The 19,364-nt window shown below is 42.7% G+C and overlaps 1 protein-coding gene across 1 annotated transcript in view; it reads left to right on the forward strand.

Moving 5' to 3' along the window:
• The window catches only part of THSD1 (thrombospondin type 1 domain containing 1), a 60,894-nt gene that overhangs the window by 23,632 nt on the left and 17,898 nt on the right, over positions 1-19,364 (forward strand). Inside the window, exon 4 of the mRNA XM_069205464.1 lies at positions 10,093-10,251. Within this exon, the coding sequence (XP_069061565.1) occupies positions 10,093-10,251 (159 nt within the window). The remainder of the gene's footprint in view (positions 1-10,092; positions 10,252-19,364) is intronic.

A 19,364-nucleotide genomic window follows, 5' to 3' on the forward strand; every position in this document is an offset into this window, starting at 1 on the left:
AAGACACAATAGCAGCGAGAGGGAGTAAACAGGACTGGGACGAGGAGGACCTTAAATGGGATAATGAAGATTACCTGTAGGTAACAACATATTTCCCTTTCGGAGGACCTCCTCGTCCCAGTCCTTACAAAGTGAGGATCTCATAAGCCAAAGTACAAAGAGAAAGCATGACACCAAACTGACATGCTGAACAAAAAGTTTAATAAAAAAAGAAGCAATAAGCGACAGCTGCTTTCATAACCCCAACAGCCACGTTATCCACAGAAGCATGTAACACATCAAGAAGATAATGCCTGATAAAAGTGTGATGCGACTGCCAGGTAGCCGCCCTACAAATCTCTGGGATAGAGACACCCTCCGCCTCAGCCAAGGAGGTGGACACAGACTGAGTGGAGCCCCTCTGAACATCAGGTGGAGGAGCCAGCCCTACAGACTTATAGGACTGACAAACCACCAGTCACACCTACCAATGTTGAACGTAGAACCTTCTTCACCTTAGCCACACCCTCACAGGACACAAACAGAGCAGGGGAAAAACAAAAACCCTGGGTACACTGGAAGCATGTCTGAAGGGCTCTTTAACATCCAACACAGAAGAAACTGAAACACCCTCCTCCCCCAGGAAATCGAGAAGGACAATCTCCTTCTGCAAATGAAATTTAGAGGAGACCTTAGGAAGAAGGACTAGATCGAGCCACAAAGCCACACTGCCAGACAGAAACTGTAAATATGGAAAGCTGTAAGTAAGTAATAGCCAACACGAAGGCCAACTTAGCAGATAACCACAGCAAATTGGCCTCCAATAAAGGCTTAAAAAGGGACAATTGGAGACCCTGCAGGATAGTCGGCAGATCCCAAGAGGGAACAATCACCAGAGTGATGGGACGGCAAAGCAAAACACTTAACAGCTGACCCACCAAAGGAGCAACACCCTCCAGTGCAACTCCTGGACCCTTACAGGCTTGGATAGCTTCCCATTAAGCAGTCAAAGTAGAAGGAGAAAGGCCCTTCAAAAAGTCATCCCTCAGAAACTCAAGAATCTTTGTCGGCTCCCTAGCAACAGGATCCACCCCATGAGATGCACACCACCTGACAAGGAGCCCCAATGTTTATTATAAGATTTAAGGGTGCGGGAACATTGACTATCCAGTGCCACCAAGGATGAACAACCCAAAGACTCCAAAGTTAAATGTTCAAGAGCCAGACCATCAGTTTCAGCTGATGGAGACTGGGCAAGGACAGGCTGGGAAATAAAAGTGGGGATGGGATCACCCGAAGGTGGACAAACCTGCCCATGGACAACTTCAGCAGCAGCGGAAACCAAAGGTGACAAGCCCAAAATTGGGCAATCAGGAGAAAGGACACCCTCGCCACCTAAATCTTCTGCAACATCCTCCGGAGGAGGGGAATGGGAGGGAAAGCAGACAGAAAGCCTGAGGGCCAAGGAATTGAAAGGGCATCCAAAGCCTATGCCTTGGGACACATCACATTGGAGCAAAACTGGGGAAGGAGGGCATTTTGAGGGGAAGCAAACAGGTCCAACCATGGCTCCCCGAAGTGGAGACAAATGTCTCTGAAACGAGGTACTGACATGTGGCTTAAGCTGTATGCATGAAAATTCAATTGACCCTCTATGTAAACAGCCTGCAAAGCCTGGAGGTGAGACTCTGCCCAGGAAAAAATCAGGGAAGCCAGATGATGCATAGAGGTGCACCGTGTCCCCTCTCTTGGCGATTCAAGTAACAGAGAGCCACCTGCTTGTATATCTGAAATAACAGGTTCACCCCATGCAGCTGAACCTGAAAGAACATCATCATCTGTCAAATGGCTGCCAACTCCCACCAATTCGAGGAGCTGGCGCTGTTCACCCTACGCCACTGACCCTTGGCCTCCAGAGATCCCAGTGTGGTTCCACAACCCCAGAGACTGGTATCAGTTGTGAGCAACAGAGGGAGAAGCAGGAAGCTGATCCCCCTTCTCCAGATTGGGGGTGGGGAGCCATCGACCCATGTCCTGGATCAGAGCAGGAGAGAGAGGAACCAGGAATTGTAATCAGCACTGGAAGGATTCCAGTGGGACAACAGATGATTCAACAAAGGCTTGAAGTGCAAATAAGCTCAGGCCACCACTGCTGTGGTAGCAGCCATCAACACTTGAACCCTCAACCAAGTCCGAGCTGTGGCCGACTGCTGAGTAAAGAGAGCCAACCGGAGATGCTGCAGGGTAGCAATGCGGAGAGGAGGGAGAAATATCGCTCATATCTGAGTGTTGAAAAGACTGCTGATAAACTGCAGCCACTGAACAGGGTCCAGATGAAACTTTGCCAGGTTCAGTCTGAAGCCCAAATGGTGGAACAGATTCCTGGTCACTTTCATTGCCAGCTGAGCCTTAGGAAGAGAGGAAGCAGAAATCAAACAATCATCTGGTTTAGGGACCAAGAAAAAGTTGAGTAGAGACCCAGGCCCACTTCGCCTCTGACACTTATACTATAACGCCTTTGTGAACAATGTCTCCACCCCTAACACCAGGGCAGCCTACTTTATGGCGTCTCCTCACAACGGGATAACCCGACATAAAGTCCAGGGAGGAGGGCCCAGGAATGGAATCAGATAACCCTGACTGATGAAAGACCAAAGCAACTAGTCTGATAACAAGCTCGACCAACGACCCTGGAACAGCCGCAGCCGGGCACCCACCCCGGCATACTCATTTCTGACCACCACCCTGGGGCTGCTGGGTTGGATCCCCCTGATTCTGGAGACAGCCAAACAATTTCTCAAAATCCTTAATAAGAACCTGTGAAGCATATGCGGAACATGTGCTTGCCTTGATCCCAAAATTAGGAGAAGCGTTTGCCTGCTTCAATGCAGCTTCCACCTTCTCAACAGGATCTGAAAGGGAAGCCTCCGAAGACAAGGAACAGGAAGAAACAATAAAGGACAAAATGGAATTGATTTTAGGGACCTGCAGAAATTGGTCATCAAACTGCGGCAGGTGATACCTCTTCTAGAGAGAGCGCAGAATCCCCTGCTTATTGATTCTCTTACCATTCTTTTGTCAACATCTCCCTAATGATATCATGCAAAGACAAATCATCCACCACTGAGGCACTGTATTGGGAATAGGAGCCATCATCGGCTAGCGGTTTAGGCTCAAACAAAGCACATCACGAATATGGGCCAGCATGTCTGAAAACACTTTAATCTGGACATATTTGCCTTTAGGGGAGTTGTCCAGCTCGACATCCTCACCCCCTATCGTTTTTTTTGCAGAAGCTTCAGTCAGTACAGCCTGAACTGCAGAATCAAGTCCTGCAAATCAGCCCAGGAAATTTGTGAGAATTCATCAACTTAGAACGCAGAATTCCAAAAAACGTTTCCTCGCTCGCCAATGTTAAATTCGCGAGTGAGGAAAATCTTACTCCAGACCACCTACCTCCCTGTGAGATTTCTCATGCGGGCGGGTTGCTATCACTCGTGTTGAGAACTTTCTTTCACGTTGAGGAAGCTGCTATTCGAGTTGAAAATCTACTAGAGCGACAGAAAACGAGCAGCACCCTCTTGTGCTGGGTTTGGTGCCATTATTGCGGGGGACAAACAGCACTAAAAATCAGTGCAAACGGCATGACCTAACGCACTCTTCCGCTTTGTGGAACTCTGCGTAGCGCAGCAGACTTTTTTGGTAACTTTGCATAGTTTGGCAGAGAAACTGCACCCAGGCCTACTACCAACCACACGGCACGGCAAGGACAGCGCGAGCCACATGTAACGGTAAAAAACAACAAAACTGATACACAGCATATGAAAACAATACACAAGATATGTTTAACAGAAAGAAACCGCATACCTCGTTCCAGGAACCCGTCGGATGTCTGGAAAACAAGCAGGCATGGCCGAGGGTGAGAGGGATTTATATAAAAAAAATGGACTAGTGATTCAGGGGCCTGTCGGAGGTGGGATCGCCTCACGTTGTAAGGGCTGGGACGAGAAGGTCCTATGAGGAGGTAATTCAATTATGTACACGTCATATTGTTATGTATCACAATTGTTTACACCTTGTAAAAGTAGGTTTAAATTGCATAATACACTATCACAGGAGACATATATGTAAAGGGCATGAGTATCTACATTAATACATATTAGGTCTCCTAATTATGTTCATAGTAGAAACTCTCATGCCATCTAACTTGTACATTTTTCTCTTCGGTGTTCATATTGGCCATCACGTTCTGTCTTTGTTAAGTGTGCCCCAAATCATTGGGACCTACCGCGATATCAAACTTTTTATAAATATGGGCCATCTTGGAGGTATTCCAAACATGTGCTCATATTGGTTCCTTCTTTTCCTATAGAGATTATTTTTCTCTCATTAAGCAATGGGGTTAATAGAAATTGACATTTCTGGAGTATTACCGAGTTTCTTTCTATTTAGTGTTCTGATTCTTAAATATCCAGTTCTCTGTGTGAACCATATTGTTTATCATACCGTAAATATTACAATAGTTTCAACATCAGATGTTCAAGTTATATATTATTATATATTATCATTGTCACGGAAAAAGCTCTCTCCTCCTGGTCGTTCAGTCCCTTTAGGAAAAGTGTGTCAAGACTAAAAATCCTTTTAGTGTCACGTCTGGCAAATAGTATTCCCAAAGTACTACTTCACATACTCTTAAATGCTTTTGTGAATCGGCCCTCTTGCATTCAGATTCTTCTCTTATTTTGTGGATCTTGTGAGAAACAACTTTCAATCTGAGTTTTCCCATGTATTTGGAAAGCTCTGCTTTTTATCTTTAATAACGTGTATTGTTTCTGGGAGCACGATAACCTCATTGCTGTAAAATTATTTCTTCTTCGGATATAAGTTTGTATTCTGAAAGGTTGATTACCTTTTTTTTCCGAATATGGGTCCTCCCGTTTCCCTTTCCCTGCTCACGTCTTGTTTTACCTTTTATATTGTATCTACTATCCTAATACTGAATTTACATCTTACTTCTCTTTTTAACAGATAATTAAATTGTGTCACACTTTGTTTATTTGAAGGGTTAGTTGTCAATTTCAAGATATCCCTGTCAATACCGGCACAGAATGTTGGAAACTTTTGTTCTCCCTCATGGGAGTTCGCCCAAAGTTCCCTATCCTCCAAAACTAGTCGCATTTCAAGTTCTTCCTATACATTGTTGGCTATGTAAGACTTTTATGCACAGATGTTGCTGCTGGCAAGTGGTCTCCCCCTTTGAAAGTATATGTAGGAGGGACCAACTTAAGTTTCACAATCTTAGGGTACCCTAAAACTGACCATAAGAAGCAACAGATCTAGAATCTGGTGGGGTTAGGTGCCCCTCAAATGGGGCCAAAAAAGGTAGAAGTGCAGAGGACAAAAGAAATGCGGCGAGCATGGGTCATCTGCGAATACGTTCTGGGACTTTAGTTCGTATGGTTGACAATAAGTCCATTAGGGACTTTTGCTCAGAGTTCCCCATCCACCAAAGCCACAGTCAATTTCCAGGTTGTAAAAAAAATACACTGTTGGCTATTTAATCATTTTGCGCAGACATAGGATACTGTTCTTGAGTATTATTTATTTATATATATTATGTAAAAATGTGCCCCCCAATCGTCATGGTAATACAAAAGGACATGATAACAGAGAGGTGCCCAACAGGAGAACTAGCAGAAGAGAGATGTCATTACGGCTTTTCTAAATGAAGGGTGATCAGATAATGGTTGTAAATGACAGATAAGCTTATTCCAAAGCTGTGGGCCTTGTACTCTGAAGGCCCTCCCTCCACTACTGTAGCGAGGGATTTTATGCAGAGAAAGAGAACCAGACCAAAGTAGCCTGAAGGAGAGTAGGGGTATATCAATTCAGGCCAGTAGAAAGCCAGATGGACAAAGAGGTGCGCTTTATTATGAATCCCCTGTTTGATCTGGAACTAGGGAAGGGTGGGGTGGGCCTCAGAAACATGGTTGTATTTGCGAAATCCACAAATAAGCCTTACCACTGTTTTGAATTCTCTAAAGCTTCCTCAACCTATCCTTTGGCAGGCCAAGAAGGATCCTATTCTTTATTATACGCAGTCCATAATCACAGCACCCCCTACTGGGCTAATTTCTTTCTGCAAAATAAAAGGAAGGTCTTGCTGAGGGCCATGAGATGTGAGAGACAAGCTGACCTCTCAATCTGGATCTGGTGATCAAGAGAGCTCCTTGTTGAACGAGATCCTAGATTTTTTTACTGTATCAACTGGGACAGGAACACTTCACAGGACGTTGGCCACGGCCTCTCTTACCAAACCAACTGTTCTTGTTCAATCACCAGGATTTCTGCCTTGTGCTCAGTTAGTTTGAGGAAATTCAGGGCCATCCCTCCTTATCTGTGGCTATATTATTATGGGTAAATGTAAAGCGGTCTATCATTGGCAGGCTTATTCGGGCGTTGAGCAGGTGTGTGCCTAGCACTGCCTCTGGTAGATTTGCCAATTGAAAAGACATCTCTTCAGATGAGGTAATCACACAGGTACTTAATGTTGTCATAGTTAGAGTGATAAAACCTCAACATCAGCTGTGTGTTGATAGCATAAGAGAGCGATGTGAAGTCAAAGGACCTTAACAGCTCCACAAGAGGCAAGGTGGGGGAGAGGACTGACCCATTTAGAGCCCCACCCCCAATGGGTATCTCTTTGGATATAAGAGGTATAAGCACCACTGTCTGTGAATGCATGGAAAGCAATCCATCATATCCCAGAGACATGGTTCAAGCAAAAGGAGCCAAGATCAAGCAAGTGATATGTGGGAAAAACTACTTTTTCGCTCTTTGCTCACTTCAGGTTAAAATAGGCATGCCAAGATTCGGTCATTTTTCTTATTAAAATACAGGCTTAGTTACTTAAAGCATTTTAAGGAATAATAGAATAAAAGGCATTCAGAAAATTATTGTTTCCATGTAAAGAGAAAGTTCAGATGAAACCATAGAACCTAAGTTGGGACCATGTAGATTAGGGGATCACAGACAAGATAATGTGCCAAATAAAAATGGGATTTTTCAAGATTATTCAACTCATTGTTCTTCAGTCATGTCTAAAATTATGTGAGCTTGAGGTCCAATCTCTTGTTCCCCATTCCGCTTTACGATTAAGTGGTTCCCTCGGACTGTCTGCTCCAAACCACTAACAACGCAGATGTTCTCAGACCATTCTGATACATAGAGTATTTTTGAAACTTTGTTATGTCGCCAAACCACTCCTTCTCCCTGAGCCAGGCTGAAGGGAGTGTTTCCCAAATTTCTCTCTGTTTTCGTTTGGCACATTCAGTATAAAATGTTTCTTTCATCTCTCACCTGGGTGTTTATCTTCCCATTTCCTACAACCAGCATATGACCCTTGGACTTCAAAATACTGACAGTGTCCATATTAGCCAGATGAATGAAACCTGGTGGTTTTGCAAAACTCAATAGTCTGGATTTACACTACTATGTTGAAGACTACTACCAATGTACCACAGTAAGGGCAGGCATTTTTATCTGCAAATATTGTTTTTAAATGTGTTAAACATTTTTGTTGTTAAATATTAGTGATTCTGTTGTCACCTGTCATGTAATGGTGAAGGTTTCATTCAATTACATGATTGCTGCACAAATACAACAACATTTACACTGTATGAGTAAACATTGATGAAAAAAAGGAAAACAAAAAAAGGGAACAATACCAGGCATGTCTAAAACAATTAAAATGTCTTCAAATAATAAATCACAGAAAATCCTGACAGTCTCTTTACACTCTCACAACCACACATATTTAATTGAATCAATAACACACTAATGCACATTTTAAATGCTGGTATTATTTAATTTACATTTTGTTATGTGTATGCCCAACTCCCCTTACCTTCCTAACAGGGCACATCCCGTAGCATAAGTAGATAAACTATGCCTAATGTGTGCAGGTAGATTGCACCGCCATCCATTTCTGGGAAGCAGAATATATTTTTCATTATCAGACTTTTACCTAGAGGAAGAGAGAACAAGAAGAAAAGGCTGAAGAAGAAAAGAGTAGGAAAACAGTGACTGGGAGAGAAAGCAGCGATGCAGAAGAACCCACAAGAGTGAAATAAAGAGACCGGAACTGTAGGGTGGTGGAAGAAAGAGGAATACGGTGCAATCTAAACTGTACACCTTTGGTATTCAGTAACCATTAAGCACTATAAACCTTAAGCATCTGCGTGAACACCCCTATGAGCCAGTGAAAACCTGCTCCTATTAAATGAAGACAACTAGGGTTTTTCAGAAAAGGGGCGCACGCTGACCCAAGTTGGAAGTAAAATGTTTCAGATTAAGGGGCATATTGAAGAGCCCCTAGCGCCACAGGAGCATCACCTATTTACAAGGTGGCGTTCAGCTACTTTTTGTGCTTTGTAAATACAGCCCCTTCACACGCAGCACTGCGTGGGAGGGGCATGCAATGGGTGTTCCTGTGGCAGTGCCACAGCAACACCAATCTCATTTTGATGCTGCCCCATATTTACGAGTTTTCGTAAACCTGAGGCAGCGCCAAAATCTATCACTACTCCAGGGGTGGCGTTAGAGTGGCACAATGAGGAGAAATGCTTTTATCTCTCCTCGTTTTTTGTTCTTTCTATGTGTGCTGCATTTTGCAGCACACATAGAAGGAGCAAATCGCCATTAAAGATTGTTGTTGTGGAGGAAGGTGTTCCTTCCGGCACAAAAACAATCTCTCCTTTAATGCAGCCATCCTTGCACTATGGTGCCAGGGTGGTTGTGTTGATGCGATGGTGCAGGGGGAAACACTGGGGTGTGCCGTATTATTGTAAATATGGCACATCCATGTGTTTTGAAAATGACAGTGCGTGACACTGGCAAATTTGGCACAGTGACGCGCACCTTCTTTTTCACTTAAATCTGGCCCTTAATTTATCAAGATTTCTGCAAGACAAATGCATTAATTACAATCTGATTTCAGAAAATCTATTGATTCACCTTTCACTTGTACTTTCCAAAGATCTCTATAAAAGATTCTCATCAATTAGAAGCAAACTTGACTAATGCCAGCACAAAGCTTTAACAATCCAAGGCAGGCAATTGGGGAGGCTCAAGAAAGAACCGAAAAACATCAATGCATGTTCCACAACAAACCATCTGCCAAGGCAGATTAAATGTATTACAACAAACAGAATCACTGAAGTATTCAACAGCTCTAAGCAAATATCCACCATTGTGAAATAATTTTTCACTGTAGAGCCACCATCTAATAATAACCTGTTTACAAGAGCTGTGTGACAAGATCAGCTACATTTTTCATCCCCCAAAATATCCTCTTACTAGAACAGACATCCCAAAGCCACAAAATGCAAAGGTGAAGCTAAAACTCTCACTTAAATTAACCCACCAAAGGATCATTATGGAGACCCTAGAATTCAAATGTTCCAGTGCCACTATAGAAACTCACTTCAGGTAGATGCAGATCTCGCGGAGAGCCAGGGGCTTAACTTCAGGGAAATATTTGGGTGATTAACCCCCTAATATATGTAATTTCTGGTCAATATATGGTTCTAGTATGGTAGCAGTGAAGCATCTTGACTCCGCTGGTGGCAGGAGTGCTCTAGTGGGCAGCCTTGGTAGTCAGCTGTTTACAAAGTGATATACCACCAGCGGGCATGTGTGGGTGGTCTGTTTGCTATGTTTCATAGAAAGAGCATGAGCTGTCTCTGTACGACAAACAATATAGAATCACAGAACTCAATCTCAAATTAGCACCCTTATTTGTGCCTATTTACACTCTTTGAGAAGTTTGTGATTATCAATGTGAGGGACCACATCTAACTGTCTTTGATGTTTTTGTAGTAACATTATTTAGCAAAAGCCAATAGCAATAGCTTACAACTTTGAGAGGAAAAGGGGCATGTATAATACTGGATATTTAGAATAAAATGAATCATAGCTTTCCAAGTTGATTTCAAGCTTGCTATGGGAAATTAATCCCCCAGTTTCAATAAATGTAAGACACTTAATCGTTCCCTGAAAACTGTTAAAAAAAACATTTTAAATTATTAGTTAAGTTGTGTTATCCTTCTGCAGCAGCGTGGGGTGTTTGGCAGTCCTGGAATCCCTGCAGTGTGACATGCGGCGATGGAGTCCGTGACAGATACAGAAAATGCCTCACTTCCTCAACATTCAAGCCAGGATGTGTGGGACCACAAACGGAGGTCTCCCTTTGCTCTCTGGATGACTGCTCAAGTAAGAGTTGGGATTAAATTTATATATGTTTAAATTTAAAGGATGTAGGTTAATAGCCAGAGCTGCCAACTATGGAACTGGGGAACCATTTCTGATTGTCAGTGTTGGCTCAATATCCTATGATTCTGAGAAATCACTTAATCGCCCCATACCTAAACAAAAAAATGAATGTGTCCTTGTGTAATTTAACCTGTATTCAATGTGCAAAAGTATCATGATCTAAATATTAGCTACTAAAATATTATGCAGATATATATATATATATATATATATATATATATATATATATATATATATATAGAGAGAGAGAGAGAGAGAGAGGTATATACCCACATATATCACCCAATGGCGATCGCCACTGGGTAGTTTTAGTTAGGTCAGTGTTTCCATAGGAAATACTGTTTTTTGTTTTGCAAAATAACTTTAGCTCAGTTGGACGAATCTTCACAAAACTTTTCAAACAAGTGCTCTTTTTTTACCTAGTTTATGCATGGAAAGTTTCGGGGGGAGGGGGTCCATCAAGCAAGGGCTGAGTAAAAAGGGGGGGGTCCAAAAATGCTAAATACCCACACATTTTCAATAGATTTATATTGGAAAGCGATATTGCAAAAACTGCGAATTGAATTACACCAAATTTGGTAGGACGCTAGATCATGGTCCAGAGAGAATCTTTTCTGTGATTTGGTGTAAATTGGTTTAGTAGTTTTTGAGATACTCTGGAAGAAAAATATTTGTATATCTGGACAGTTGGGTTTGAGGAACTCTTGTGAGAGTCCTTCAAACCCTATTTAAAAAAATAGAGCGTTCTGATTGACCCAGGCGGCTTTTTTATCCCTCGGGTCAATTTACTCCCACGGGAGACATGGTATCAAGGAAGCGAGCACTCTGATTGGCTGTTAGCAACATGCAGAAAAATGTTGCTGGCAGTCATTACAGGACTCTGGGATTTACTTCCCTGTGCAACATAACTCTCATACTTGCCATACACAGCTAATCCCCTCCCATATTACATCACTCATGACATGTTCTAGGAAATCCTTGGTAACATCACTGCAGCATCTGGAAAGACAGCTTTGATGACAAGACTGAGCATGGAGACCTCGTGAGTGATAGTTACTTAAGGGCATGAACTACAGCTAGTAGAGATGACTAAAACTGGTGAATTTCTGTTATTTTTAGTTTAAAATGTTACACTGAAAAATATTCACCTAACTATAATGCCACTTTATCCTTTGTTTTTATCAGTGAAAAAAATAAATATATGTATATATATATATATTTCTCTCTCTCTCTCTCTCTCTCTCTAGATATATATATATATATATATATATATATCATACATCTCACCCACCCCTAAATTCTAAAGACCCTTTACCTCTTATCACCCTTGATCCCTTAAAAAAAACCTTACATCCCTTTACCTCTACCCACCCCTGAACCCTAGAAACACCTTATCTCGCTTTATCTCTACCGACTCCTGAACCTGAGAAAACGTACCCTACTTTTTACTAGATACTTACCTTCTTCAGCATTGTAAAGGCTTCTGCATTCTCAAAGAGCTGTGGTGAAGATAGGTTGTTGTAAATAATGCAGGGTTAAGGTGACAAACCCTTAGGTACTATTGCGCTCCATGTGGAAAGGTATGAAGCTAACTATACAAATACTTCAATGTCTTGTCAAGAGTTACATCTTTTACAAAGAATTGCTGTTTATTTTACTTCAAAATAGGCGAGAGGGTTGTAGGACATTGAGAAATCACAAAGTAGTTTAAAGCGTTTACGCAGTATTGCTCCAGAGTTCAAATACCATTTTTAAACACAGTAAATGAATACACTTTGGATATTGGCCTCAACAAGCCATGATTGACCGGAGTATGTGCATTGCACTAAAAGGGGGGGGGGGGGGCGGTCTCCCATTTTCACTACGGTTGCGTGTGGCACTCACATTATTATGGGTCAGTGCTAATAAACAAAACTGGCAGGTCCTCTTCATCGGGATACTGTAGAAATGGGCCAAACGGGAGATACACATCCTCATCTACTCATGCATGTGATAACCTGTAAAATACCGCCAGTGTGCAACAAACACTTTAAAACTCGAATGTTGGAAATAAATAATAATGCACAACCAAATCATTAGGGCATAGGTAACATTTTTTTTTTAATCTGTATTTTTTTTCTTTTCTGAGCAACATCTTAGTTTCACAACAACATGACATCGTGATAAACACGAATGCGTTCTGCTATGATTGGCATCTTATAACATTTATACTATTCAAGTTCCTTATATGCCGCATGACATTACTTGTTTCAGTATTCGCATGTCTACTGTGCAATCCTTTCCTACTATCTACTAACCAAAGGGTCATACCTTTTCACTACTCTATGGCATTCTTCATGTTCAATGTCTTCACCAATAATTTGTCTAATAGCTGAGACTTCAGTAGTTTTGTGTATCAATTCTATCCATATGCCCAATTCCTCCAAAACCTTATCATCACTCCTAACCATTTTTAAATGGGATTCCTCCACTGGTGCCCACTCTAATATGTCTTTAGTGCATGCTACTGCTGTAAGTTCCTTGGGCTGTGCCCAATGTCTGACTATTTTCCACTTGCTAACAGTATCCCTAATCCTGTAAATCTATGCTGCGTTTTCCCTTTTGAAGGCTCACGGATGATACCTAGTAGGCAGTGTTTAATCATGCAGTCTAGTGCTTCGTTTGTTATTTGATGTCATTTCATTGCCACGTTATCCCAGTTACTTGAATGAACATATAACACAGGCCCGTGTCATATGTAGAAGAATGTTGTCTCCATCTCGCCACACTGAGCTGATGATTTCTTCTCCGGGTATATCTTCTTACGTTTTGGTGGTGTTACGTCTGTACGATGCTGATAAATAAAATGTACCAGCTTGCCCTGGCATTCACCAGCACTGCCCGAATGTACACGCTGGCTATCTTCTGCTCTCCATCTTCGAGGGGTTCCTGCACACAGGTATCCTCTTTTTTTCTCACTGATGCTTGTTGTCAGTGGTAATTCAGTGGTTGATATAGCTGTGAAACCAGCATGGAACTCTGTCTCAGTCTCAGTAATGCTGCTAATGTCTGTGATGTGTTGGGCGTATAAGGGACACCATCCATATTTCAGTAGATGTCCGGGCCAGCTGAGCATACTGTCGGAGTTTCCCTGTCCCACTCTTGCACTTCTGCGAATGTGACAAAGTTCTAATGTGCCATAAATCTCCAAGGGTAAGAAACCCTCCCTCCATTTTGCTAAGGACATCTCTCTTCCATAAGGACCTAATCTCCCAATCCTGTGAGACGGTAGGACAGCAAAGCACACTCTTCATTGCCACCTCCCACTCATGCACCCCTTGTCTTACCAAATGTGGGTGGTGCTTTGTTATAGCTCCCCCTGCATAAAAAAGGTTAAGAGGGAATCCTATGACGTATAAAGCTAGGTCAGGCAACCCAAGTCCTCCCTCTGCCTAAACTCTTTTTGGTGAATCTAGTTTACCCTTCTTCTTCTCGTGGTCCAAACTAAAATTGCTGTTAGTCTATCTGTTTCTTTAAATATTGACAGCTTAATAAAGCACATGGTGTTGTGCAATTTAGACAAGCTCTGGGGAAGAACCCCCATGTTAGCCACAGCTATTCTACCCATTATTGGAAGCAGCATTGTGTTCCGAAATTGGAAAGATGATTTAAGACCATCTAGTCCTCTTCCCATAGTATAAAATATTGTTTTTCTACTGAATGAGCTTCTTGAACACCAAGGTATCTACATTTATCCAGTGCCTAATTAATTCACTCTTCCAGCCGTTGGTCCAAAGCTCACCGAACCAGCCTTACCAGCAGCAACAAGACTGCTTTATTACAGCTTGTCCACAGTCCAGAGACCTATCCAGCACCTGCATAAGATAAGGGGCCAATCTAACTAAGGGGGTCATTCTGACCCTGGCGGCCGGTGGCCGCCAGGGCCACCGACCACGGGAGCACCGCCAACAGGCTGGCGGTGCTCCCACGAGCATTCTGACCGCAGCGGTTCAGCCGGCTAAATTCTGAGCCGGCGTCCTCGTTGCAGGGGCATTTCCTCTGGGCCGGCGGGCGCTCTTTCGGAGAGCGCCCGCCGGCCCAGAGGAAATGTTTAAATGGCCGCCGCGGTCTTTTGACCGCGGTGCGGTCATTTCACGGCGGTACCTTGGCGGACGGCCTCCGCCGTCCGCCAAGGTTAAAATCACCCCCTAAGTCTCTAATGTAGATCAGCATGTCATCAGCATATATTGATACAATATCTGTTGTATCTCCTATAACTATACCCAATTTCAGCAATTTCTCGCTCAAGTGTATGGGCAGCAGTTCCGTTTCTAGAGCTAATAGGAGAGACAAAGGGCACCACTGTCTGGTACTTCGCTCCATGCACCACTCCTCTGACATTATTCCTCCTGGCTTCACACATTGCTAAAAGCCCCATGTATAACAGCTTAATCAGTGTATGGAAACCCAGACCAAAACCCCTCAAAATTGCCTATCTAAGGTATCCAAGACATTTTCTTTATCTAACTCCACCAATGCATATTTTTCATCTGATTCTATCATGGCATGTGTCACATGGCTGAGTCTTTGTAGATTCGAGAGGGTGCTACGCCATCCGATTCAGCTGCATTAGTCTTAATGCAGTAAGAAGCCCATGCTTTCAATCAGTCTAGTTCCTGGCGCCTTAGAGAGGATCTTCAGGCCTGTGTTCATCACAAGCACCTATCTATATGAGGAAGGTTCTTGTAGGACCCTCTCAGGCTCCAGTAACATGACAGTTATCACTTTCCTTGTAAATCCGGGCAGCCTACGTTTTTATTAGGCTTCCTGGAATGCTTCTAGTACTTTGTCCATAAGCCCTGGGGTAAGGGTTTTGTAAAATCCTGCTGGGAGCCATCCCACTAGATGTTTTCCTTCTGGGCATGCCCTATACTGCCTCTACCAGGTCTTATTTTCTCATATCCTTTTCAAGTTTTTTGTATAACATAGGGAGCTGCAGCTCTCTTAGAAAATCCTCAGCAATTGACATGTCCTTTGGAATCTAATCTTTATAGAGTTTCATAAATGTTGGGGCAAAGAATAATTTATTCCAGATTGGGTCACCGATGGAGATGGAGTCCCATCCTGTCTGTTGAAGGCCAGTATACTGATGAGCGGTGCTCTCTGTGAAGTAGCCACATTAGTAACCTCTCAGATTTATTCCCTTCTCTGTGTAAACCTTGTCTGTATCCTTTACTGGTAAATGTATCCAATCTACCCAATGGTCCCCCCCCAAATCACTATTGGTCTCCACCATGTCCTCTCTATTCTGTGGACAAGTAGCTTTCCAATTTTGGAGTTGGGTTACTGGCATTTCCCCCTTAGGGCCACCTTTATTGCCTCCCATTCAAGTCCTCTTACTTCCATCGGGCCCCAGTCATGTTTTTTAAAAATTTTATTCAGTCAACATACACAACATCAGTGCAATGAACTGCAAAACACAGTAATACTTGCATGGCCATTACATCACAATTCACAACCAATAAAATGGAGAAAATTATGTGGAGTGCATATAGCAGTTTATAATACTCAGTCATGTCACAAATGTTCCAGTCTTTCATCTGTAATTTAAGCAGGTTATCATAACAATGCTCTCACATGATCAGAAAAGACCGTGAGGGTGTCATTCTCTATATCCTGCAGCCACGGAAGGTATGTTGTAGTGGTGTCTAAATGTCCTTTGGTCTAAATGGTACCACTAGCATGGCTGAGAACAATTTAGCATTCATTTTATATATGGTAGCGCTTAGCAATCACCCGCACATACTGGTGCCTGCCTTTTAATCGAGTTGAAGATTACCTTCCTTTTTGAAAGCACTAACAATATCGCAGTCAGTTCTCTCACAGTCTGTTGATGGGTCTGAGAAGACCACTGGATTTTCGATTCTATTGAGGTGCAATGTGTGGAAATAATTGTGGTCTGTTTCTCTTTAGGCCTCATAAATGGTGGTCAGAGCTCGGAAATGTAATTCTTCACTGGAAGCTAGTGAAGGATACTTGAATGCAGCAGTCGCAAAAATCAGCTTATGGAATCTGAACTTAGCCATGTTGTATGAACCCTCATGAAGCTCGTGGACCTGCTTCATGGGTAGTCCAACATAGACAGTACTTCAGTAGGTTGAGTCAGAGTGAGCCTCAAGCGAGGTTTGCCTTAGGGTCCGAATGGGGTAATAGGAGGAGCTTACTGCATTGGTTTGCTTCGTATTTGGCTTCCTTCAGCATAACATGGAATAGGGTAATAAGGAAAATTTGGTGTCAGAGAACATTTCCAAGCTCTCTGTTTTTAGAGTTTGGTTTGGTGGTTGCAAGAGCTTTAAGTGGGCCAGGTCTCTCTGGTCTCAGACCTGGCAATATACCAGGCCCATATCAAGTTAAGGAATAAGGCCTGTGTCCTTTTTCCTTAACTTAACTTATGTAAAACACGTTAAGGTAAGCCATGCCTGTGATTTAGTTTCTGTTTTAATTTTACACGTTTTAGTTCATTTTCTAGAATGTTGTGTTTTTGTATTTATTTTGTGTAGCATATTACTCTTGCATAGTGCATACTTTGAACTGAGTCTCCTTGAGGTGTTCATAACAGCACATGATTGAGAGCTCTCGAGTTGAGCCTGAAGGCAGTGCAAGTTCCTTACAGTGTCTGTCAGTGGAACAATAAAGTATTGAGAACACATGGTCATCCAATCCTTGGCTTCTCTGCAGATCACACAAAGCAGAGACAACCATTGAGAAAGCCAATAGTCGTGGCTGGTTTTAGGTGAATGTCTGTTGTGATGCTAGATATCTTGATGCAATAATAGGAAGCTCAGCAAGACATCAAAATACCGGTTGGGTAGCACACTATGGGAATCAAAGAAATGTATTTTGTGTTTAAGCCATGCCTATAATTACATAGGTCACACACCCTTTTAGTGACACCCCGCCCACATATTTTCCATCCCACTTAAAGCTGCTCGCACATATGTCTTTTATCACTTGTGGCACGCACAGCACCCCTTCATTCAAAAGTAAACATGCTTAAAGGACAAGGAAGTGTTACTAGTACTCATTACTGCTCAAACACTGAAGGACACATATACATGTTGAACATTAGGAGGTCACAGGGAAGACCACTGAGCATTCCTGTATTTAAGATAGGTATGGCTAAATTTCCTTTACAAGGGCGTACTCCTGCATAATAACCGGAATTTCATGTTAAGCCTGTATTTAAATTAACTCGGGGAACTCCACATCGGTCACTGACCATGTCATGAGTGATGTAATATGTGAGGTCAATAGCAGTGCTATGCGGGGGTAAGCTATAGCCCAGATAAGGTAAGTTAGCTCAGATAACTATAAGTGCTTAATTTCTATGGTTTCGATGGTTTTGTGTGTGTAAAATCGGAGTCTAACTACAACATCCTGGTAACCCTTGTTTTTTTAGGTGAATTTGTAAGGTTTTTAAATTCTATTTCCTAACTATGACAAGCCTGTAACCTTTGGTTTTTAGCGAATTTCACATTTTTTTCAATACACATGGTTCTACTATTTCACCTATATACATTTTATTAACACATTAATTCTTATACATTTTAGGAGTAATAACAAATCAACGTAGGTAACTTATGTAAACTTTCTATAAATGGAATAGAGCAAGTCTTTCTCTTTTTTGTATTCATTTTATGGATCGGAGGATCCTCTGCGATGCCACCACAAATCCAGGAACACACCCAAACCTCAACGTCTCTTTGGAAACACTAAGGCCCATATTTATACTTTTTTTTTCACGTAATGTTCGTCATGTTATGATGCGAAAGCGGTGCAGATTTACAAAATACAATTATATTTTGTAAGTTTGCACCTCTTTTGCATCAAAAAATGACGCAAATGTGTCGCAAAAAAGTATAAATATGGGCCATAGTTTACACCCCTCCACATTGCAAACCACACCCTAAATCAGTTGTTAGGGTTTCAGATCTCTCTGGAGACAGACTGAAAACTACAGCTCTATCGTTTTCTGGCTTTCCTTCAAACGAAGAGAGTTTCAAAGTAAAAATGCCTTCTGCTGAAGATAGAAGAAATTGGGAACAGGAAGAAGAAGACTTACCACCTGCAAAGAATTCCTCTGACGTTTGAAAATATTCCCCCATCCCTCCAGGAGAAAAGAAAGTTCCTCCAAAATGTGTCCAATGCTATATATGCAGCAAAAAAACTGTCAAGAGGTATGGTGAAGAAATATTCTCATGGCACATTAACTATTTGGAAACACCAGAAAAACCATACATAGAAGGACGTATCACAGGATAATGAGAGAGAGAAGGTGGTGCATCATCATCACCATCACCATCATCAGCTGGATTATCTGTGGGACCCTTACCACCTGACCAGATGTTTACCATCTCCGCTGTTTCATCCAGTTTTCAAGAAATGGTCACTCATTGTGATAATTACCATATGCCAGTTGTGCTAAAAATTTAGGGGGTCATTCCGACCCTGGCGATCATGGACCGCCAGGGCCGGGGTCGGGCCGGTTTTCCCCTGCCCCAGTGAATCCTCCACGGCGGCGCTGCAAGCAGCGCCGCCATGGGGATTCCGACCACCTTCCCGCCAGCCTGTTCCTGGCGGTTTACACTGCCAGGAAGAGGCTGGCAGGAACGGGTGTCGTGGGGCCCCTGGGGGCCCCTGCAGTGCCCATGCCACTGGCATGGGCACTGCAGGGGCCCCCTAACAGGGCCCCATTAGGATTTTCAGTGTCTGCAAAGCAGACACTGAAAATCGCGACGGGTGCAACTGCACCCGTCGCACCCCAGCAAATCCGCCGGCTCCATTCGGAGCCGGCTTCATCTTTGCTGGGGCTTTCCCGCTTGTGTCGGAATGACCCCCTTAATCTGTTGTCCAGTTTATGGATGCTGTCAACAATAATTGTTATTTTTTTTCACCTCAGCATTGCATCTTCCATTCCTCTTTAAACACACATAGATATCTGAAAAGCATACATAGAATACACTTAACGTTACATTACATACTATTGGATTACATACTACAAGCAAGGGAGTAGC

The sequence above is a fragment of the Pleurodeles waltl genome, chromosome 8 (genome assembly GCF_031143425.1).
Source record: "Pleurodeles waltl isolate 20211129_DDA chromosome 8, aPleWal1.hap1.20221129, whole genome shotgun sequence".
NCBI lineage: Eukaryota > Metazoa > Chordata > Amphibia > Caudata > Salamandridae > Pleurodeles > Pleurodeles waltl.